We start from the raw sequence: 24431 nt of genomic DNA on the forward strand, positions 1-24431 counted from the left end.
GTTCTGACTATTATCCTGTCTTGACCTGAACAAGTCCCCAGGAGAACTTGGCTCTGCCAGAGCGAGACTTGGCAAACTGGTATCCTTCCAGCCATACTTGGCTAGGACATTGCTCTGGGCGATCCCCCAGCTGTCTCTGTTATCCAGAGAACGATCGGCACCCAGAAAGCAGTGACATGTGCTTCAGACTGGACTTGCAGAAATATACACAGGAAGGAGTTTCAAACAGCCAGTGGTTAAAGTTAGAAATCAGACACGAACAAAAGAGGGGTGCTGATAAATGTCACTATCCACTAATAATGTTTACAGGCAACTTACTCAATAAGAGTGCCCCATAGCATTAACTTTTCTGATTCTGAGGAATGTCATGCATATTTCATTTTATAGAATAATCCTGGATGGAACTTTGTAATAGTTACACATAAAAAGAAAGAAAAAAAACACCCTTCCTTTTACATAAGAACATGCAAAGACCTTGTAATTTTGCTGTGTGTATATTATCCCATTTGATTCTATAGAATGTCACATATGTGAGGTGAAACAGTAAGGCTGAAGTACTTTGGGAGTCATGGTCAAAATTATAGATGACAGGTATGCTATGAATTTCCTGCCTTAGGCTTCCTGTATAGAAACAGAATGGCCTGTGCATGGCAGAATCTTACAAGCAGTACAGTGAAAAATGTCACCTCCACTTAAACCCTCAGGTATGCCTTGCTTAGGGGAGTGGACATGAACAAAGATTCCAAGCCCTTCCAGAGCAGAATTGTGTCAGAGGCCAGAATTCATTTCCAATTCCCAACACTGCAAACATTACAGTACTAGTCAAGTTTAAGGAGTTCACAGTCCCCTTTCATTTCCTAAGCACCTGGGCTTACGTGTTTCCAAACTACACTTCAAAGTACACTGTGGTCAACTCTGGACACTCCTTAGAAAATAAGAGGCCAGGCAGGGGGTGTGGAAAGTCCTGATGGCACTTGGCTCTCCCTGTACCTCCAAGATTTCCTTCCTGTCACTAATGCCTACACGATGATGGAACCTTAGGAATAAACTGTAGCCAAGGCTGCTAGGGAACAGAACAATATGTGGTAGATGATCTGGGAAGATGAAACTTGGGACCAGGATCAGCACTACTTCTCAGTGGGCTCTAAGAAGAGCATGGGCCTCCTTTATCTCACATTCTCTCTCCCTTCTCCTCCCTCTCCCCTCCCGTGTGTGTGTGTGTGTGTGTGTGCACATGCGCATGCGTGCGCGCATGTGTCTGTATTCAAATAAAATATTAACTTATGCTGGGGCACTAAACCGTAGCATTGTCACTGAGAGTTATTATATACTGAATAATTCATTTTCACACTTATGACTGCTCATACTTGTTACCCACGTGGTTCCTCCAATGACAACCAAGGGTTAGTGGCATCATAGTAACTCATTTCCATGAAGACCCTGTATCCTGGAACGTAAGATGCATATAGATGTAAGTCCCTTCTGACTGCAGGAGATTGGAAAGTCTTCTTGGCACAGATGCCCTCACCCTGGGGATTCCTTACCTACGTGTTTGGTGGAAGGGGCACCTCTTCAGGGGGATCTTGGCCACATGCTCCTGCAGCCCCACAAACAGGACACTCTGGCTGTGGAGGATCTGCAGGCTCCTGATGGGTTCCCGCTTCCTCTCTGGGAAAAGCTCAATTTCTTCCAGCAAACAGCTGCCTGAGGTCTGACTCAGGGGAGCCCGTACTTTCTTAATGGTGCCGTAATCTGCAAAGACAAGACAGGAAGGAAATAAAGCATGCAGGTTGCACAGCCGTCCTCAGAAAAGCGGAGTATGCACATAGCACACAGCCCCATGATCACCAGGCCATGAAGTCAACTGAGTGTTGCATGGTTGCATGCATTGAAATGAAGCAACTTTCAATAATGCAGAGGACTCTTCAATGGGCCACTCTGGATAAAGGGTTTAGGTAGTGGTGCTCCAGTGCAGACAGCTGTGAGAATGACCAATCTACCACTTGCCTCTTCAGTTGCAAGACCAGGAACTAGAGCCATGCTAAACTTCATTGCTGATCAAAACAGCTGCAAAATAACAGGGGAGAACAATCCCAACAGGACAATCTGGGGTCCTTGATGTCAGTGAGCTGACTGTTGCCTATGCACAGAAGATACAAAGTGACTTTTGATGTGAATATAAGGTCATTTCTGTGAGTTTGAACTTGACTCATGTCTGAACTGATCCAAGTCTTCTTGGCCACAGGTTCATGCATTTAATATTGCCCATGGTGAGGGTCCTCTGCACCATGCAAACTCTGCAGATAGGTTGTAAGAGATGCAAAGCAGGCTCCTTTTAGTTCTGTGGTTCTCAACCTTGTTAAAGCTGTGGCCCTTTAATACAGTTCCTCATAATTTTTGTTGCTACTTTCTAACTGTAATTTTTCTACTGTTACGATTTCTAATGTAAATATCTGATATGCAGGATATCTGGTATGTGACCCCTGTGAAAGGGTCATTTGACCTCCAATGGGGTTGTGACCCACAGGTTAAGAACTGGTATTTAGCTCACCCATCAATTGTTTACTGGGGATGGATAACCCTTGTGTCAGAGAGATGAGTGGGAGCTTGAAGACCACTGTTGCTGGCCTGCAACGTCCAGATGTCTTGAAGCACTTCTAATAACTATCACCGATATATGTAGTTATCTCAAATGCAAAAACTGAATAAACGCATATGGTTTCAAGTTTCAAATCATAGTTATTCTTCTTCTATAAACACAGAACCAGCTTAAGAAGTTATTTTAAAAGCAGACATAAAACCAGGAAGTGTTCACTTGAAGGAGCTTCAAACAAGTAAGTAAAAAAGACTGAACAGAAAATACTTTACAATTTTTACCTTTATGGAAGTCCTTAGATAAAAAGACTATATTTAAAGAGAAAACACATGTGCACGCTTATATTAGCTTGACTTTACTTAAAATGTAAATCTGAAATACCTCCAATGAACATTTTCTCAAAAAACTAGCTACATCATCACATATAAAGTATTAGTAACAACATTTTTACTTCAAACTAGCTGATTACATATATTAGTTTTTGAAAAAATATCCACCATACATCGAAGACTGAAAGGAATGTGTCTGTGTGCACTAGAAAATGGGCAACAGAGTCCATTCAGAAAATTATTGACTCATGAACATAAATATGAAAGACCATGTTGATAAAGCCTTTATTCTATAATAAAACTTCTTTCTGAATTAGTGACTAGAGTTCAAGGGCTTTTCATAGAGTTCAGAAAAATTTAGCCAGCCTTGGTGATTTTGGTTCACCCTGCACAGGACAATGGAAACCATCAGTAAGCAGAGCATGGTGGCCTAGGCAGGGCATTATGGGAGCTTCAGGGACAAGGGCTGACTTGAATTCAGATGTCTCAGTCACAAACCTCTGAGACTTCCAAAAGATACTGGCAGGTGGAGCTGTCAGCTTCCCAGGGAGTAACAGAGCCTTCTACTCTACTGTGAAATATCACAGCAACAGTGAGAATGTCAGTTCAAATCAGGGGTTGGGAAGTAGCCATCGGCTACTCTTGGTTAAGTGACATGGGTGGAAATCACTGGGTAAAGCAGAACCTTCTAACCAATTTCTGAGGCAGTGAGGGACAGGATAGGTGAGTGTCAAACAGGAGAGTGACAGGGAATACTTGGTGAATGTAGCACCCTAGCATGGTTTTCAAAACAGAGGTTTAAACTAGAACATATTCAACAGGTAGCCAAGACCCCTTTCTATTGACTTATTTTGTTTATGAATTAACACTGTGAGAAACCTGCCAAAATTAATAACACCTCTGGAGTCAACTTCACTGGTATTTAAAATTCTTACAAAATTGCAGAAAGAACCAAATATTAGTAGAGCTTTAATAATTTGATTCCAATAAGCTATCAATGATGAAAAATATTCTGCACATGTCTTTTTCACACCCTGTATCCAGTGTTCCTGCCAATGGGATGTTAGCATTTGACTGAAAGATTGTAAGCAAAGATTTAAATGTTGGTCTATGACCCAGGGTTCTGCTGTCTCTCCTTATCTATGGGCATCTAGTGACATGAGGAGTCCCTTGTGGAATTATCATTCCCTTGGTGTCAGGATTATTAGAGGGTGATTCTGAGCCACACAACAAAAGCTTAACTCCATGTCCTTGCAGCCTCTTCCTATCCCGCTGAGCCCCATCCCTGCTTTGCGCTCACCCACTCCCTGTCAGGGTCTTACTCTCTCTCTCTCTCTCTTTTTTTTTTTTTGGGTCTTACTCTCTCTCTTTTTTTTTGGGGGGGGTCTTACTCTCTTAAAGTGACCTTGAAGATGACAGCACAACAGGTGAGAAGCCACGCCCATTCCTTGTACTGACCTTACTTTGAATTTTATTTTTGCCTCTTATGAATCCACTTTTCTCCATTTCCTATACAGCATTATATTGACCTTATTTTATCTTTAAAAAACTTGCATGCTTTGCTCTCATCCTGATGTTTATGCAATTTTGTTTTGACATTTTTCTTTATTATGTAGTCATTTTTACCCCTTGTTCTTTTCTTACTTACGTCATGACATTCCTCTCAGTCCCTTCACATTCCAATCTCTTATTTGTGTTTTTTTCCTCCACTAATCTTGTCCTCTTTTTTCACTGAATTACTAATTTTATTTTCTCTTTAAATAATGTTTTTTATTAATTCATTGAGCATTTCATACAATGTTTGATCATATTCACATCTCCTTCCCTATCCTCCCAGATCCACCCTCTTCATTCTCATGTACCTACCCACCCAAATTTGAGTGTTCTTCTTTTATTTTTAAACACATTGAATACAATTTGTGTTGCCCAGCTACTCTTGGCAGTGGGGTATGGAGTATCTACGAGGGTTCACATCACTAAAGAAAACTGACTCTCTCTCTCCCAACAGCTGTTGAATACCAATAGCCCTTCAGCTAGTGGTGGGATTTCCTGCCATCTCTCCCCTGTACAACCTCCATGCCAGGATTTTGTTTGACTTGAGCTTTCACAGGCCTTGGGTGTACTGTCTCAATTGCTATGCATTCCTGACGGCAATGCACTGTTGTATCTAAAAAACACCATTTCCTTTGACTTATTTCTGGCTCTTATGATCTAACATACTGTATATCATTCGTTCTGTTTTCTGTCCTCTGTTCAATCATGGTACAGTAGCTGGCATTAAAAACCTTAAACTAACCACCCACTCCATAGACTAATACAACCACAACTTTGAAGAACGGTGGGATATGATCAAGAGAACAAATGTAAAAATCTTTAGTGAAGACATAGAACACCTAGTTACTGAAATTAATGCATAGATCTTTCAAGCACATGGAAATGTAGGTATATATAATATTTTAACATAGTATATATAATAAATAAATATATATAGATATTATATAAATAAAACTTTGAACCAAAAATAAATGTGGTTAGGTCTACATGATACATCATAGTTAAAATTAAAAGACTACAGAACAAAAAAATAATATTAAAGCTGCAAGAAAAAGCCCCTAAATTTATGAGGACTAACCATCAGGATAGCATCACACCTCTTAGCAGCAGCCCTAAGCACAAGCAAAGTTTGGAAGAATAAAGTCCAGGTTCTGAAAGAAAGTGAAGAACAACCAACTAGGATTATCACCTCCAACTATGCTATCATCTGAAACTGATAAAGAATAAAAACATGTCAAGAGAAGCACAAACTGAAGCAATTCATGGTCAACCTGGCCCCACAGAAGAAACTTAAAAGAATTCAGAGGAGGAAGAAAGTCTTAATCTTGGGACACAGGAAGAAATACACTTTGTAAAAATAATAAAAAAATAATAAATCACAACCAAATCAGCAAAATAGGAAAACTACTTACATGAATGAAGAAGCAGCAAAACAATATATATTTGAATCAACCAGAGGAAAGAAACAATGAAATCAAAAAGAATCAGTCAATGTTCTTTCAGTAATAACCCAGAATATAAATGATCTTAGCTTCTTAATTAAAATACACAGCCTAGCTGATTGGATAAAAAAATGCCATCCAACTGTTTGTTGCCTGCAGTTCATTCTCTGCTCTATATTTCACAATATAGCACACACACACACACACACACACACACACACACACACACACCCCAAAATCAAACACGTAGTCTTTGGGGGAGTATCCTTTCTCCAGCTCTCCACTCGACACCTATTCTTTCTTAGTAAATGGTCTCTATTTCTGTTTATAAAGAATCATCAAACATGCAGTGAATCAGAGGCATCTCTGGCAGTACTTCCATGTCACACTGTGGAATCTGAGTGCTGCTTTGATTCCGACCACACAGCATGAGCACTTTAAATTATCCATGCCCGCATGCTATAAAAAAACAGATGCTGCATGAAATACCTTCGCTAGGATTTGAGACTACTCTATGTTACGAATTCTAGTGTTTTTACTGGACATACAAAACTTTCTGTCTTATAGAAACATGGTGGTCTAATTATAGAAAACAAAGAGTTTTAATAGCTTCTACCATTATTCCTTAACACAAAATTATCAAATCAGTTTACTTTGTATTGTATTGTATTGAAATGTTTGGTTTTAAAAACTGCTATTTAAGTTTGCTGATGAGTTCTATTAAAAACTGTTAAATTTTGGCTTTGGACTTCAACAGAATTTCCAACCACTTCTGAAATGGCCGGATATAGACATATGTCTGCCATTTTGTACTATGTATTTAGGCAAAACAGCATTCTTAGCATTGATGGTTATGAAAGCAAATTAGTAATTCACTCTGGAAAATGTTAAAAGTTTTATCTCAAAATACCAAACATCAACCAAGTTTTAATTGTTTATACAAGATTAAACAAACACATTCATTATCCTGCAAGTTTGGTGTTTTATTTAATAAACAATAAAGGTATAGGTGTATTTATAAATATAGAATTTATTTTACAACATTTTCTTAATGCTTTATTGTCAGTGCATGTTTAATTTGCATATTTATTTGTCAGGTATATAAACCTCAAGTCACTTGAAAATTTATTAAGTGAAATGGAATCATGAGCAGAATTAGTTTAAGAAGAACTAGTCTACAAGAAGCACACCTCACTGGCAAAGATACATGCAGACTCAACAGCAAAGGCTGTACGTGAATATACCAATAAGGTTGAAGGAAAAAATAAATAGAAGTATCTGCAGTCACATCTGATAAAGAATTCAAGACGAAATTAGTCAGAAGACATAACAACGTCAAATTATATTGATAGAGGGAACCATTCACAACACTGGAGGCATACTCAGGCAGACACAGTGGCATATCCATTCTTATGTTTAAAAACAAGGCAGGTAGGTAAACACATTTAAATGATTATATACGAGATGAACGTTTCTAAGAGCAAGGGAAGAGGAAGTCAGCCTGAAGATATAAAGTTTATACTCTGATGTGTCCCTAGACCACTCCTCCAGGAACAGAATGGCTTCCTCGATATGCCTGTCAGTGACAACAGTGAAATTCTCCTTGGCAGAGATCAATATAGTGTAGAAACAATCCCCAACATTGGCTTTTGGTAATGATCAATGAAGACCAGGCATAAATCTGAGGGTGCATAGAAAATGAACAGCTAAGGGGAACTGCTGTAACAACAAAGAGAAATCTTCTTAACAATCTGAGACATTAGGAAAATGAATGAAAGGAAAAACAAAAGAGAAATGAAATGGTTTAAAAAGGTAAAGTTTGCAGTGTCATAAGAACTGTCCCAAGTTTAATTTCAACTTAACCACCAGGAAAAGAAATATTTCGAAATCCCTGCAAAGAATTCTAGATGTGAGAAATGGTCTCTGAGACTCCAAGCCTTGTTTTCCCAACCTCCACCACAGGGAAATAGGTTCATGTCTTAGGACAAACAGGTTACTGAGTGAGCTGTGGGGAGAGTAACTGAAAACAAGGTTGAGGATTTTTACTAGGAAGATAAATTGGGATTAGATGACAATGTACTCTAGGAGCAGAGTTCGATTATCAAACTACCAGACCAGAGGAAGGGAGAGATGGATGTAAGAGACCTGCAGAAGCAACAATGCTGGATCCACCAAGCCTCATTCACATGAGGAAGTGGGAATACACAGGTTATCTAGACCATTACCATCCGGTGGAGACAGACTGCAATCCACTGAAGGAATTAAAAATATTTTCAGGCAGCCCTAAGTTTAAAATGGTTCAAATATTGATTTTAGTTATGTATTTTATTTGGTACAATATGTATTATTTATATGATATTTTTAGTATGTGAACATGAAATTGTCTTATAAAACTTTTGAAATCCATATAAATATATATTCACTATATGTTCATTTTAATTAATTATAGCCATTTGAGTTGCTGTGACTCAAGGTAACAGACAGCTCAGGGTGTGATGATGTCTTGGAGTGTCTGTGGAAAGCCAGGTACCTACCACCCCAAACTCCAAATAAGTGACAGTTCTAACCCCTCAACATGAAGAGCTTCATTTTTATGAATCACATATTAAATATTGCTGTATTATTTCATTTCAACAAAAGGTTCTTTCTCTATAAATGCTTGATCATCTCTGAATGTGATGATTGATTTTCATGGTTACCTTGACTGGATTTAGAATAACCAAGGACATAAATCTCCGAGGGTGTCTATGAGGACATGTTTTAGAGATAATCAACTGGAAGTGGAGAACCCACCTTGAATGTGTGTAGCACTCTCTCATGTGTTGTGGCCTCAGACTGAACAAGGCAGAGGGGGTGGGGGGGAAGCAGCATTCTCTATAGTCTACTCCCCAGTCCACTGATCCCCACCTCCATCTTTCTTGCCAGGATGGACTGGATGTGTCTTTGGAACAATTCCTCTCTTAAGTTATGTCTTGTTAGGCAGTTGTTATAACATGACAGCTAACACACTGGACTGTCCCAATTGCCCTGTACTTCAATTAAAGTGATCCTAGGAAGGTTAACTATCAGTGTGCAGACTACACAACCAGTGAGTGCAGCCGTGAACCCAGAACCTGGACTATGACTCCTGTGAATGAAGGGATCATAGGCAGGTATCTGATGACCCTGAGAGTGGATGCAGTCATTGCAAGGTCATTTCAGAACCAGACAGACTGACACAAAACAGCCATGACCTAAGAGAAGGCTCTACCTCTTCTTCATTGCCTAGAGTTTTCTATTCTCCTAGAAGTGAAGCTTCCACTACTCTTTCTTGGAATGTGGCTTTCTACCACAGTTTTGGAGTGACATTGACAAGACAGGATGGCCACTGCCTCAATACAACACGTATGTTATAGTTCAGATCCTAACCATTGTAAAGGCTGACACAACATGCTGATACACATGGAAATCAAGGAGAAAACAAAACATGACATACTGCATAGTTTAATGCCAAATTTACAAAAAAAAATAGAGTCATGTGAAAGAAGGGAACCTCAAATGAGAAAATGTTTCCATAAGATCCAGCTATAGGGCATTTTCTTAATTAGTGACTGATTGGGGGAGGACTCAGTCCATTGTGGGTGGTGATGCTGGGTTCTATACAAGAGCAGGCTGAGCAAGCCATGATAAGCAAGCCAGCAAACATCACTCCTCCATAACTGCATCAGCTCCTGCCTCCAGGTTCCTGCCCTCTTTGAGTTCCTATTCCGACATCCTTTGATGATGGACTATAACATGGAAGTGTAAGCCAAATAAACCCGTTCCTTCCCAAGTTATTTTTGGTCATGATGTTCCATCACAGCAGCAGTAACTCTAACTAGGACACACGATGTGTTATTCCAACATGAAGCTAAAAGGTTTAAATCATAATGTACAAAGATAAAACTATAGAATATGTAGGTAAAATTTCCCTCTAGAAAATTATGCCGATTTTTTTCCTTGGAGAATATGAACGATGATTTGGTCTTTAGCCATCTCTAAGTGGAAACCATTGTCTAAATGAAACTCTCCAACGACATGACACTAAGATTGGCTGGGCCTACAACAACATTTTCAATTTTGCAGTTGAGGAAACCAAGGCCCAGTCAGGCTCCAGAAGTTCAAAGGACAGACTACCAAGTCAGTGTTTGGAATCTTTTTACATAGACCAAGTGCTTGGTCTGGATTTGTTCAAAATATTTTTGCTCTAAAAGTACAGGCAGAATGGCGGAGAATCTCCCCAACTGTCTGTCGCCAGAAGCAGCATGGCTGATGGGTCGCTGAATGCCAGCTGAGAGAGAGGGCAGAACTTTGGAAAGTGGCGACTTCTCGAGATGAGTTGAAGATCTGCTTTCTGGGCTCGTGCTTGTTTTCTGGACTTCACTGCAGGAATAGCAGACCCCCCTGAGACGCTAACCCCAGGGCATGTCTGACTAACCCATGAGCAAATGAAGCATGCAGTACATCAAAACCACTTGAAAACAGGAAACAAAGAACAACAACAAAACCCCCAAACCAGAAAGAACCACTTCTGTTTCATTTTAAAAAATTAAAGACTTAAAGGTTTGTATGAGCACTAAAGTTTACAATAATACATGGCCTTTATGTAACCATTTGCTCTGATACATAAGGTGTAATGTACAAAATTTTATCATTAGTGACTGAGATTTAATTGTATTTCTGCCTTTGGGGGGGAAATAGCAGATATTTACTCATTGTCAGTGGTTTCTTCAAGATTCTATTTCTCACTTAGCATTAGTCAATTTAGATGCAATCAGTTGTAACCTGGTGAGCAAGTATGGCATTTAATAAGACAGGTACTGCTATGAACTCGGCTGTGGCCACCCAAAATGCAGAGATTGAAGTCTAGGTTCTCTGTGCCCCCAGGATGTGACTGTGTTTGGAGATAAAGTGTTTGAAAAATGTGGTCAGTGTAGGTCCTCATCTGATGGGACTGGTGTCCTTATAGGAACAAGAGGCACACAGACACACACACACACACTCCTATGGCATAGAGAAGTTATAGAGGGTGGTATAGGACAGGTATAATTTTGATAATGTGTTTGGATTAAAATATAATAATTCCCATAGAAGCTGCTATTGTTCAAACCTCAAACCTTTGTGTTAATATCTCTGCTGGGCTTTGTGGGGAAATCAGTACTAAGTGAGAATTCACAAGTGAACCGTGAAGAACCTGAGGAAAACATCTCTGTTTATAACATTTGTGTGTGTGTGTGTGTGTGTGTGTGTGTGTGTGTGTGTGTGTGTGTGTGTGTTGGGGGGGTGTTTGTGTATGTGAGAGAAGAAGACTGTGTGTGTGTGTGTGTGTGTGCGTGTGTGTGTGTGTGTGTGTGTGTGTGTGTGTGTGTGTGTGAGAGAGAGAGAGAGAGAGAGAGAGAGAGAGAGAGAGAGAGAGAGAGAGTCTGTGTGTGTGTGTGTGAGAGAGAGAGGGAGAGAGAAGGGTCGGTGTGTGTGTGTGTGTGTGTGTGTGTGTGTGTGTGTGTGTAGATCCACAAGCTCATGGGCACACATGCAGAGGAGGATATTAAGGGACAGGCTCTATCCCTCTCTTCTTGTATTCTTGAGTCAGGGACAGGTTTCTCAGTGAATCTGGAGCTAGGCTGGCAGCCACCAAGCTTGAACACCTTGCCTGTTCCTGTCACTCCACTGGGGTTAAAGGCACCTGTGACACCAGCTTTTCACTGGTTTCTGGGGATTTGAACATAGGTCTTCACTCTTGTGCAGTGAGGACTCTTATCTGGCTAAACAATCTCCCCAGTCCTAGATTGAAATTCAATGGGCAGAGTTTCTAGAGTTTGCAAGAATTTCAAAAGTAACAAAAAAAATAAACAAACGTATTTTGCAGGAAGAAAGCAAGGGGATAAAGGATAAGGAAGAGAAAAGTAAGGAAAAGAAACATCATTTGCTATCCCTGTGTGGAAACAATACTAGTCTTTTGATATTTGGGCATGATCATATAATCTTCAACTCACTGCAGCTTAAACATGATTCATACATGAAAGCCGTTGTACTTCATATGAAAAATGGCCAATCTTAATACACTTATGCACCCTAATCAATAAAAGATGACCCAGAAAATTTAAGATTTTAAGAACAGCAGCCAAATATACTTTCAATATATAGGATAAACATGTTTTGTCTGAAATGTAATAATGATTTTAGAAGATAGAGATCTTCAAGACACAGATGAATGACTTCACATTGTAAGTAAAAGACAATAATCCTGCCAACAAATAAAGGTAAATTTCTCCAGGAAGACAGATAAAGATGGAGGGATTATCACAAAGTGCTAAATCTATTATTTGTGCTCTGTTCTTTATCATATCTCTAAAGTCTGTCATATTTTAAGGAGGTGTTTTCTATTCAAGTTTGCACGCACTGAATACAGAACAGAAGTAAAGCTTCTGAACAGCATGCGGCATCTTGGACAATGGACCCCTGTAACAGTCAGAGATTCACTGTGGACTCCAGGACCACTCACCCAGGAAGCTAAGCGACTTTATTTCTCATTGTACACTAGGCTTGGTCTGCTTCTGTACCACTGTAATCCAGTGGCATTTTTTTTTTCTGTTTGTCTCATCGACCCAGTTACTGCAAAGATATAGAAAGCCTTTGTATTTGCATCTGCTACCGTCCAAGCATTACCAGTGCGGTAATGATGAAATACCTTCTCCCACTCACTGGGCAGCCTGTTGCTATAGCAACAGATCATTATATAAAGTTCATCAATTTAGCTAGCTGCTATCCCAATGTGGCAGACAACTAATACATTACCAAAGTTCTTTCTCTTAACTTGAAATCTGAGCAAATGAATTAAATCGCTCTTGGCACTTGGAGTCAGCATTACATTTATATACCAAAGGGGAATTCAGGGCAAAAAAAATAGGTCTTGCTGGCCAGTACATGCCTAAAAAACAGACTTTAATTAACTCTTTTATCAGATTCAACTTATTTTTCCCTAAAAAAATATGATCACTGTAGCTTGAGTTTTCCTGCCTGGCCCACAGTCAGGGCAAATCTCTTTCACCTGCCAGTCCCACAGCCTCTCAGACCCGACCAAGTAAACACAGAGACTTATGTTGCTTTCAAACTGTATGGCCGTGGCAGGCTTCTTGCTAACTGTTCTTACAGCTTAAATTAATCCATTTCCATTAATCTATACCTTGCCACATGGCTCGTGGCTTACCGGCATCTTCACAAGCTGTTTCTCATCGTGGTGGCTGGCAGTGTCTCTCTGACTCAGCCTTCCACTTCCTAGCTTTATTCTCCTCCTTGTCCCGCCTACACTTCCTGCCTAGCCAATGGCCAATCAGCGTTTTATTTATTGACTAATTAGCAACACATTTGCCATACAGAACATCCCACAGCAGATCACCAGCTGAGACATTTCAGTCACGTATTACATGCAACATTCTTTAATTTCAAAAAATTATATTCAACAGTCTACAAACCCAGATGTCACACCACACAGGCTATCTTGTTGATTGTATCCTTGCTGACTTGAACAGTGCCTGGCACACAATGGGTACCAAGTAAGGGCACACAGTTCATTAGGTGCAACAGAAACCAACTGCCTGGACCGGGCAACTAGCCCTGACATCATAATCAGGTAACCTCTGCCTCTCAGCCCATACCCGTTTCACAGTATTGAGGCCACTAAGAGAGTTTATAGAGAACACTGAGAATCAGCCATCATTCCTCCCTCGCTACTGCTGGGCCTGCAATGCAACATCCAACCTAGCCAGCTTCCTAACTCCATTAGTACTCACTCCACATAAGCCGAGGGAAATGATATTTCTTTTATAGCAACTTTGATTGCCTTGCAAAACAAAAACTTCAACGGCCCTTTCAGTAGGCTGAATCATAAGCTGGTGCTCACAGGAAATTTACCACTGGAGTTTCCTGTGAATAAAAACCATATTACATTTAAAACCAGAGTGCAATTAATAGAGTCCCATGGGTATCCTTTCCAAAACTCTCATCTAACCTCACAGCTTAAATCTAACTCTAGCCATTCTGTTAAGGAAGCAATTCAGGTTTCTAAAAGGAAATTACTTGCCTTGGATTTATTGTATCTAAATTACAAAACAACCACCCAGTTGGCAGCCCTTGTCCGACATGGACCAGGCAACACAGCAGTCTAAATTATCCCCCCACACCCAGTGGTAAGATTTACACTCTATCTGCTCCCATTAGTTATCGATTAAGACAGTTAAGAAAATCTGTGCTAAGCGCTTTTGCACCTATGAAACATTAATTTAAAAGAATAATGATGACTCTTTCCTCAACGGAATAGGAAAATTATTTTGTCATTCTTCTGAGTTGCTTCATTATGCCTATTATAAAAAAAATGCATGATGGACCAGGCTGTTTGGAAGCCTGAGTCTGTGATCGCTCTTCAAGCATGGTTATATCCATTCTTACAGCAATAAGACAAGCTGAGGTCTCTATTACTAGCCTAGAACTTTCCACCCAGGTTCAAAGAAACTGTACCTCACAGTGAGACCTGCCATGCACAACAAGAGCTCAGGTTGCAAAACAGAACTAAGGGTCTCCTCTTTGTACCTAATATGTCTCAGCACCAGATATCAAGAATTTGGGTTCTAGGATGAAACACTCAATGGGAGCTATTCCCCGAATTGAGCATCATCTCTTTTCTTCCTACCCACAGTTCCAGTGGATAGATTGCCTTAATTCAACTTCCCAAACACCAGACCCCCTCTCCCGTGGCAGGCACTGTCTAGTCTGCATTTTCTCCTGAGTAGACCATTCCTCTACTCTCCTTCAGGGAGTACCTCTAGGAGCTGGCACCTCTCATCTCTACTCCAAGCTGCTTCTGACCTGTAATCTGGACACCCATGCAAGGCAATTCTTGATTCAATGAGAGCAGTTTGTGGGATCAAACCACAGACCAAACATCTGCATTATTACATGGCGTCAGCTTCCCTTGATATCAAGTGAGGAGCTTCCTTCTCATCCCTGATATTTTATCTGCTGAGCACACAATTAGGTGCCAGGTGGGATTTACTGAATGAAGGAATCGTCAGGGTTTCCTATTTCTGCCATAGATTACATTTCTCTAAGTTCAGCTTAGAACATCTCATACTTTTGTTGTTGTTAATCCTGGATAATAGCAGAGAACCACGTAATTAAAATTCTGCCATTTGTTTGAAGAGCTCAGGTAGATAATATTGTCCATTGATTTCTCCTCACCTCTCTTATGTTTTCCCTGAGACATATCAAAAAGGCAAAGAGCTAATGTCCTTAGGGGAGAGGAGTTTGAGAAGGAAGTTGTGGTGAGAGCAGACCTTTAAGTGTAGCAGGCTGGTTCCCGAGGTTTATAATACCAGAATGAACACTCAGCTATTCTTGAAGTGGATATTCCCAGTGCAGCCCCAGAGACTGGGATTCAGAAGGGATGCAGTATGGAAAAGACCTAATGCCAACTCCAAGTGGACCTATGCAAAGAGTCTAAGATATAATCAACCAGTGATTAAGGGCCATGATTTCAGGCCACATCACCGTAGATGGCGACAGGAGAGTGGTGCAGTAGAGGATAGGCTTCTAGAAAAGGGATTTCCTGGACATCCCTGTGCCCCAAAGGATGCATCATATAATACATTGGGCTCAATTATTGCTTTCTACAAAGCACCTACTGTACATTAGCCACAGTCATGACAGTGACGATGGGTAAGAGGAGGGTACCAGGGCCAAGAGTACTCCCTCTATTCCAGAAATGTTATCTTGTATGTAAAAACTCCCACAGAAACGGAAAGGCCTGTAGGCAGGGTGTGAACATCTAGTTGTGTGTGGCTGGAAATGGACGGGCATCTCTTCATTCTGATGAGAAACTGTGCAGCCAATAGTGTGCCTTCTCAGAGTGGATATCATCCACAAGCTCATGTGTCTGAAGAGGTGGTCTCCAGCTGGTGGCACAGTTTTGGAAAGCTGTGGTATCATTTGGGTATGAGACCTGGCCGCCAGACATAGGGTTCTACAGGTGGGACTTAGAGGTTACAGACAAGCTTCAGCTCCAGACCAAACTCTCTCTCCGCTTCCTGGCTGCCGTGAGGTTTCCCAAATAAATTGCACTGTAGCTCAAGCCTCAAGCAGATTTGAATCCTTTCTCTCTTCTCTTGCTTCTTTTAGGTATTTTGTTACATAATGGTTACAACATTTCCAACTGTCCTTTAGCCCACACAGGTAAGGGATAAAGCTAACTCAACATATGCTTGAAAATATGGCTAAAATATTCCTCCAAGCCATGTTGTCCATTTCTTTTTTATAAAGACTTCACTTCATACTGATTTCCTCCTTGAGATGAGGTGCCTTCGCTAACATCAGAAGAGTTATATTTAATGTGAATTTGACCCATTCTTCAGAGATTTGTTGCAAATCTCTCGGCAACTCAACTTGTAGACTCCTTCACGTTAAGGGCTCAGTCTACAGTTACAGTTAGTTGAAGACCTACAACAATAGTTAACAATTGGCTATTTGCCATTTCTCAAGAAGCTAAGGATCACATGTCCTCACCATTTAACCCCAAAAGAAAAGAACATTACAATATTAAGGCAAAAGACATATTTATTAGCCTGACGGTATAATTTCACAGTGTACAGTATATATACATGTCAAAGTATCAAGTGGTGCAACTTACATACATTTTTTTTCTAAAGTACTGCAATGGAACCTGAGGTCTTAAACATGATATTAAGAAAGTGCTCTACCACTGGGCCAGATAGACACACACACACACACACACACACACACACACACACACACACACACACATATATATTCCTTATGCTGGGAGACAGTTCACTCTGTAAAACTGCTTGCCATACAAGCATGTTGATCTGAGTTGGATCCCCAAAACCCACTTTAAAAAGCCAGAAAGGAAGATGTGCGCTTAGAATCCCAGCACTGGGAGGTAAAGTCACATGGATCTCTGGGTTTTGCTGGCCAGCAAGCCTACTTTAACTACCAAGTTTCAGGCTAATTGGCATCTCAAAAATGAAGTAGATACCTCTCGAGGGAAGACACTGGAGTCTGATCTATGGCATCTACATGCATATTGATGCACACATGTACATAATCACACACAAATAGCTTCTACATAAACATGCACACATATATGTACCCCACATGAACACACACACACACACACACACACACACACACACACACACACACACACAAAGTTTATGTGTGAACTCTGATCAAGACTGATAGCCTAGTTGTCACACACCCAGGACAGGACAATGCTGTTCTATAACAAAGTACCTACAGATTGCTCAGCTCCTCAAGCTAACCACTCAGTATTGGGTCACCACCTGACACTGCCTCGTTCACTTCCGACTCAGTATGGGCACGCATTTGCATTATACAAGAATCAACCAGTTCATGTGTTTATTTACTGGTATCTGGTCATGCACTCGCTACAAAGACTTCAACTTTCTGTCCATACCTCTTGATTTCTTGGAACCAAGAAAGGTATCACCTGACAGAATTACTTTTCATTTGCTAGCACTGTATATGGGAGGTGTGAACTGCATTAAATGTATTAAACAGTGGTGTTTGGGTCAATAATGGAGCTGAACAATGTTTATTATCTAGTACTTCTCCAATAGTTTCTGAGGTTCAGATGAACAAACATTTCCTAGTGGTACTGCTGCTTGCAGCTCAGTATAGTACTGCCATAGCCTGGGGCCTATGGTCCCCATGTGTATTAGGCTATTCCTTCCAGATTAATGTGTCTACTGAAGGACAAACATATAATAAAGTATGGCTATTCTTTGCCATTTTTACCCCAGGACACTACCAGCTTTGTATAATATTGGCAGAATCCTCACACACCCCTCTGCTCATCTTTAGACATGGATACAGTTTGGTGATGAGAAGTTTTGAGGCAAGAAAAGGCTCCATATGGGATATGGGTTGGGATTTCATTGTTGTTTTCCTAAGAGGAACAGGACAAGAGAATGGGAAAATGTGGGAGAGAAAAACAAGAAAGATGGCAGCCAGCTACCTATACCTTAGGAAACCCAAAGTGGTGAAGGGCTCAGCTTGTCTATGACAATTGAAGAAACACCTTCACAAAATGTGCTCAGGATTAGTGAACATAAACCAAAGGCTTAATTAGCATAAACTTTGGGGAGCCTTGTGTACTTGCTAGAAATGGAATCAGGAGCCTGAAATGGTGCAACAAGGATCTGAGACTCCGAAAAATCATATGGCTCCCTAGAGGACAGGCATGACACATGAGCTCAAATGATTTCCATGTGCAGAATAGCTCTAAATTGTGACCCCCATTACTAAGATGAAAAGCTGAAATATTCAGCCACTGACCATTCCCCATAGAATGGACACAATTTCCAGGACCCCTCAGGCCACTGATTTCAGTGGTGATTCCAGTCTGGTTCTCTCAATCTTTCCATGGCTGTAGGTTTGTGAGCATTTCCAGTGTGTGACACTCTACACCAGTGGCACTTAGAAGGCAAGTTACAATTCCTAACCAAATTCGTTGTTTTCTTTAACCACAATTTGGATTTTAGGTGGCTGTGAAAATACCTTTGATCAAATATTCATATTTGGACATCTTCAGCATCAAGGCAGAAGTGGACCAGGAAGATGTAAGAGTTTACAGATGGGACAAAAAGGCTGGCCGTTGCCCACAGGATAGAGGAAGGGTCCTCTTCTTCCTGACATGGTGTGAGCCACAGTTTGCAGAACAACATTCAGTGCTCAAGTACAGAATTTTCCACAGGTCCATTGGACACAAGGGCAGAAGTCAAGTCCAAACTGGGTAAGAAGTCAGAGCTGAGCGAAGATAAACATGAGTTGGTGCTGAATCTGGGACCGACCTCGTACCACACACTGAAGGCCAGGAAGCTTCTAAAATCTGAGGAACTCAGCTATAAAGATTGCAGAGTCCCTGAAACAAGCTGCCAGGACCTCTGCCACATGCCAGGTCTTTAATAGAGCCCAACCTAGACAGCTCTTATCTCATGCAGAGGAGGGTGAGCCTCCCAGAGATGCTGTAGAGTGCTGACAATATTTAACCAACATGATTCTGAAACAGAGGGAAAAACTATACTTTATCCAAGAAATAGCACTCATTGTGAAGACTGGCCTTTAAAGACCCCATTTGCCAAGGGCAAGTCCAGACCTCTGTAGTTGAAACTATTTCCTTCCATTTTCAGCCAGTGCTCTGATAAGCACAAGGTCAGAGCTTTAAAATTAATCAAATGATCATATCACTGGGGTCCAAGTGAAGCCCTTGTCCTAGTGATTAACTTAGGAGATCACTTTTAATGCTGTGAGAATTCCATGAGGATGTCCCAATATTCAGATAACGACCAGATTTTCATTACTGTCTTAAATAAATGGAAAAAGTTGCACGAGGACTTCCGTTCCGTTCTGCAATGCAAACACCCATTTTTTACTGGGCTTAGCTAGGAATTGTTTTCATGGGCTTTTACTAACTACAGACAACTCTCAGTAATTGATGTTCACATGGTAGTAATGTCACTCACATAATTCCGAGTTCTAGAGGTTTCTTTACTTAATGGCAACTCTGACCCAAAATGAAATCCTCCTTTTAAGTTTTACTCTTGCTATTCTATTTTAACACAGCAACAGAAAAATAACAGAGCTTCTTACATTGTGTTCCCCATTCATAGCCTCCTCTGCCTGATAGATTTTTACTTTGTCTATAGGTATCTAAAATAAGTATACGAATTAAACATTCACTGGCAACAAATCATGAAGATTATTTTGAAATGCAATTCCTTGGAATGCATATAATTTTTACTAGTTATTAATTATGAAAGTAAAATCTGTATAAAATGAATTAGATATGCTTGACTATTTTTACATAAAGTAAAAAAAAACTACAGCTGAAAATTTTTTTTACTGCATCTTCATTTCCTCAGATATCTCGATTTTATAATTATCCATTTCTAGAACATTGCTTTCCATAAATATGCAGTACAAAATGGAAGAAGCATGTTTAGGGCCATTTCAGAAATTATATTTTAATGGTTTCTTATGAAACCCCAGTCAGCAATTCAAATAACAATTTTTCAAATATTCTGTCTCAATACAAGCCTAAGATATACTGATACATGTACTGAAGTAGACCACTGGTAAGAAAGAATTTGTTTTCCATAATTAAACCATTAGGTTTCTATAAGAGCAGTAAATTTCATATATATAGTAAGATCACTATAATTTTTAACATATAATATTCTTATATCTATATGGCAGTGTTTGAGGCAGCATTCATGGGTGTCCATGGCACGATGGGCAGCATGCATAGAACAAAGGTCCCATGGTTTGCCTTTGGAACCCAGGCTGTAGTCAAGCTGTACAAGGTGGCGTGGCAAATGCTGGCAGAAGGACTCAGGTTCACAGCATATTTGAATTTGAATTAAATTTTGGTTGCATGTTCAGAAACTTTTCACCATGACAGAATTTTCTGTCACACCTACCCTCAAATCTAGGCTGCTACTGTTAGTTTAAGAAGCTAGACTCTAATAGTGAATCAGGAAACAGAGAGGGGACACATCTCTAAAATGTACCTCATTACTTGGAATACCCGAGGGTCACCTCTTCACCAAAGAACCCGATTCCGATTGAACAGAACTATCCAGTCAGGGTGATAAAGGCTGGGTTCTCAGGGTCTGGGTCTGAGAGTGATTGCCGTTCTAGCAGCAACAGTGACAGTGACAGAGGCTGAGAGCGGAACCAGGAAAAGAAATACTAGATTTTATTCACTGGGATAACAGTGTTGAAAGTCTCTTAGGTCAAATAAGCAGCCATGTAAAAACTGAAAAAATTTACAGAGTAGGTACAGATGGGTTATATGTGGTTTTGGACATCATTATTCTACAAAGGAGAGTTGATGATGTAATTACAGTAGAAGAGAAAGATGGGGGAGTGTGATGGTCCCTCTCTTGGCAGCTTGGATGGATGGGGAACTGTCTAGGGAGGTGGTGGAGCACACCTCCAGCTTTTGAGGGCACTCCCACAGGTGGATCCTGAGGGCTTTGATATCAAAGGATTAATCTCCTGAGGAACTCAAGACACCACAGGTGTCCAGGGGAGGCAGTGAAAAGCAGGAAGTAGGGTGTGGAAGAATTATGTCAGTAGGGGAGTGTCCTAGGGACTCCATCTTGCCCTAGCTTTAATCTGTCCCCTCCTTTTCCCTGTTTCCGTGTGCCAAGAAGTAATGGGCAGCCTCTGTCTCAGTACTATACCCAGTGTTTGTTTTGCTTTAAAGATGTTCTCATCAAACTACACCATGCATACTCCCATCTGATCAGAGTCATAGCAAAGGGAAAACAAAGTATGAGTTGAATTTTAAGGCATGTCAATATTTTGCATGGAAGAAACAGTCACCATATGCTGGCTATAGCAATCATATGGCTTAACCATAGCAAATTTGAGAAACTATGTTCTCAAGAACTTGAAGAATCCTTTCATCATATTCTTTTCTGGATGCATCAGTAAGTTAATAGTCTACTGGGCCTTCTGTTTGGATTATCTCAGGACAAAATACCTGCTAAAACTTCTTAGTAATATCTTGCCCTTTGGACTCCAATAACTGGTATGCCACAATGGAGCTGCTTCCTGAAGTTTTCACAAGAGCTTAGAATGGCCTTTCACAGAAGTAGAGATCTAGACTAAGCACATCAGGAAACCTGGAGACATTATGTGACCTTCATTAAAACTCCCCAGAGTTATGACATCATCTCACACAGAAACACAGCATGCTAACCAGATGTGTTGATAAGCCAGGGACATCTGTTTAGGAAACAGAAAACCATCCTCTCTCTCCTGCTTAATTTCTATCAATTTGCAGTAAGACAAAAAGGGTTGTATGAAATTATCTATTGAGAAAAAATCCATACAAAAAGAGATAAGGACTAACAATTTGGATTTTGATGTTTTGGTTGTTGTTCAAAGACCAAAGTCTTTCTACCTGAGGTAATAATCAATATTGATCATGTGAAACATGAAAGATGACGACCACCTGCCTTAGGCAGATCTAAAGCAAAGAGAGGCAGAAAGCAGACCACAAAGAAAATAGTAAAAACAGCTTCTCCACAAAGAAAGACATTATCTACATCCCATTTAGAATAATACACTGAGAAAATTACTAATTCATAGCTAATAACATCATATTATTCTGTTGTTAGGAAACTAGGCATAAGCTACCAAAATTATCCAAGAAACATGCTTGAAAATCAAACATTAAAATAAAAGAAGTAATGTTCCCATATTTAATCAAACAAAACAATTAGCTGTTTCTACAGTATTTTAAGTGGTTGGGCATGTATTACTTGTTTTCAGTGGTAGATAGTTTGTTCTGATTTAACTAATTTTGTTCACAGAGTGTAGGGCATTGAGCAATACTGTGAGGCAAAGAAGAAAGGCAAAAGGGCAGTCTTCGTGGTCTTTCAGTGTGCTGGAGCTGCTGTAAGACAGAGCATTAGGTTTGGTGCTGGGCAGATGCTGTGGGATGTTCCGTATGGCAAATGTGTTAATAAATAAAACACTGATTGGCCAATAGCCAGACAAGAAGTATAGGCAGGACTAACAGAGAGGAGAATTGAGGGAACAGGAAGGGAAGGGAGAGACTGCCTGGAGCCGCTGCCAGGACAAGAAAGATGTAAGGTACCAGTAAGCCACGAGCCACATGGCAAAGTATAGATTAATAGAAATGGGCTAAATCTAAGATTAAGAGCTAGACAATGATAGACCTGAGCTAATGGCCAAGCAGTTTAAATAATATAAGCATCTGTGTGATTATTTTATAAGTGGGCTAAGGGACTTCCGGGACTTGGCAGGACCGGAGAGAAAACTCTCCAGATACAGGCAGATGGTTCAGCAGGTATGTTAAGCACTTGCAATGAAATCATGAGGATTAGAGCTCAGATTCATGGTCTGTTTGTAATCCTAGTGTGTGCAAAACAGAGATAGCATCCACTGAGGAAGTTGGGCAGCTTAGCCTAATCAGCAAGCTCTGGGTTCAAATGAGAGACCCTGTACATGGGGGGTGGAGGGAATATCAAGGAAGACACTCCATGTCTCTGGCCTCCACTAGAGCACCCCCATCTACACATCGCCTCACATATGCAAATATGTATACATACCCATTACCATCATACATAAGCAAAACATACCAAAGACAAACATTCTACATTCTGGGGGTATTAGGGTGACAGGTACTCTCTCTCAGAGCTCTGGATAGTTATTATATGGGAAGGAAGTCTTCAAGGATCCGTGTGCCCTGAAGCTCTCTGTAGAGCTCTCCCTTGCCTCTTGGAGCTGTCCGTAGCCATCCATTCCTAGTGTCCTTGCCTTGTAGCTGGGCCACTGCAGCTTGAATTGTGTTGTTAGTTGATTGCATCCTGGCCCTCACTTATTGTGTAAGCAATCCAGTCATGTTGAATCAGAACAGCCTAAAACTTATTTAACCTCACCTTGGCTTAAGTAAGCACATCTTCAAAGATCCCATTTCCCAACAAGGCCACACCTGAGATTGTGGGAGCAGTTAGGAACTGCAACATATCTTTTGTGTGTGTGTGTAGGACATAGTTTAACTTAGTCCTTCCCTACTAGATTTCTTTTCTGTACTGCTATTAATTGGTGAAAGTATTCTCAGTAAGTCCAATTTTCCTTATAAAATAAGCACTCATACTAAACAGTGTCTTATTTTAATTTACAAGAATCTCTTGCATAAAAATTCCACATAATACAAATTAGTTGTGGATTTAGAATTTCTAGTGCAAAGGATAGAATTTGGAGCTCCTTTAAAAACTAATTTCAGGATGAGTGTTGAATAAACACTAATGCTTATTCACTCTCCTTAAGTAGTTGTCAATTGCTTATAAATGCTGAGAGTTCTCAGCAATTGTAGCAACAGTAAGTGAATTAGTTAATTTCTGTCCCCCCCCCCTGCAAGAAAAGGGAAGGGAAGAGCAAGGCTTGTTTTTACCCTGTAGCTTCACATGTTTTCTTTAGGAAAGGAGCAAAAGGCAGTAAGTGCTAGACACAGTACACAGAAATCAAGTCAGGAGTGGGGCTTCAGCATTTACTGAGCATGTTGGCAAATGTATCCCTCACAGAGCAAATTTCTAGAATGTCTTTCGTCTGCTGCTAATCTACAAGTTCATTTTGGAAGACACTGGTTTCTTGAGTTTAATGATTACTAACATATAGCAATGAAATCTCATGTTCCATATTTAAAGTATCTCTGGAAAGGAAGAGAAGGAGTGGGGGTAGAGGTCACTTGCTATATTTCAGGTGTGGTATTCGCAGCAAAGCAAAATGAAGAGGCAGGATGAGTCTGGATCCGTGTGAAGGGAGTCGACTCCTTTCACTTCCCTGTGCACCTTTCATGCTCCTTGGAGCCTCTGCCTCACATTCTTCCATATTCTCCCTTCTCAGAGAGATGATGATCAA

The 24431-nt window shown here is 40.4% G+C and overlaps 1 protein-coding gene across 1 annotated transcript in view; it reads right to left on the reverse strand.

Moving 5' to 3' along the window:
* Positions 1-24431, reverse strand: part of Sema5a (semaphorin 5A) — a 485625-nt gene that overhangs the window by 98128 nt on the left and 363066 nt on the right. Inside the window, exon 12 of the mRNA XM_059276245.1 lies at positions 1545-1752. Within this exon, the coding sequence (XP_059132228.1) occupies positions 1545-1752 (208 nt within the window). The remainder of the gene's footprint in view (positions 1-1544; positions 1753-24431) is intronic.

Source organism: Peromyscus eremicus, chromosome 11, assembly GCF_949786415.1.
Source record: "Peromyscus eremicus chromosome 11, PerEre_H2_v1, whole genome shotgun sequence".
Classification (NCBI taxonomy): Eukaryota; Metazoa; Chordata; class Mammalia; order Rodentia; family Cricetidae; genus Peromyscus; species Peromyscus eremicus.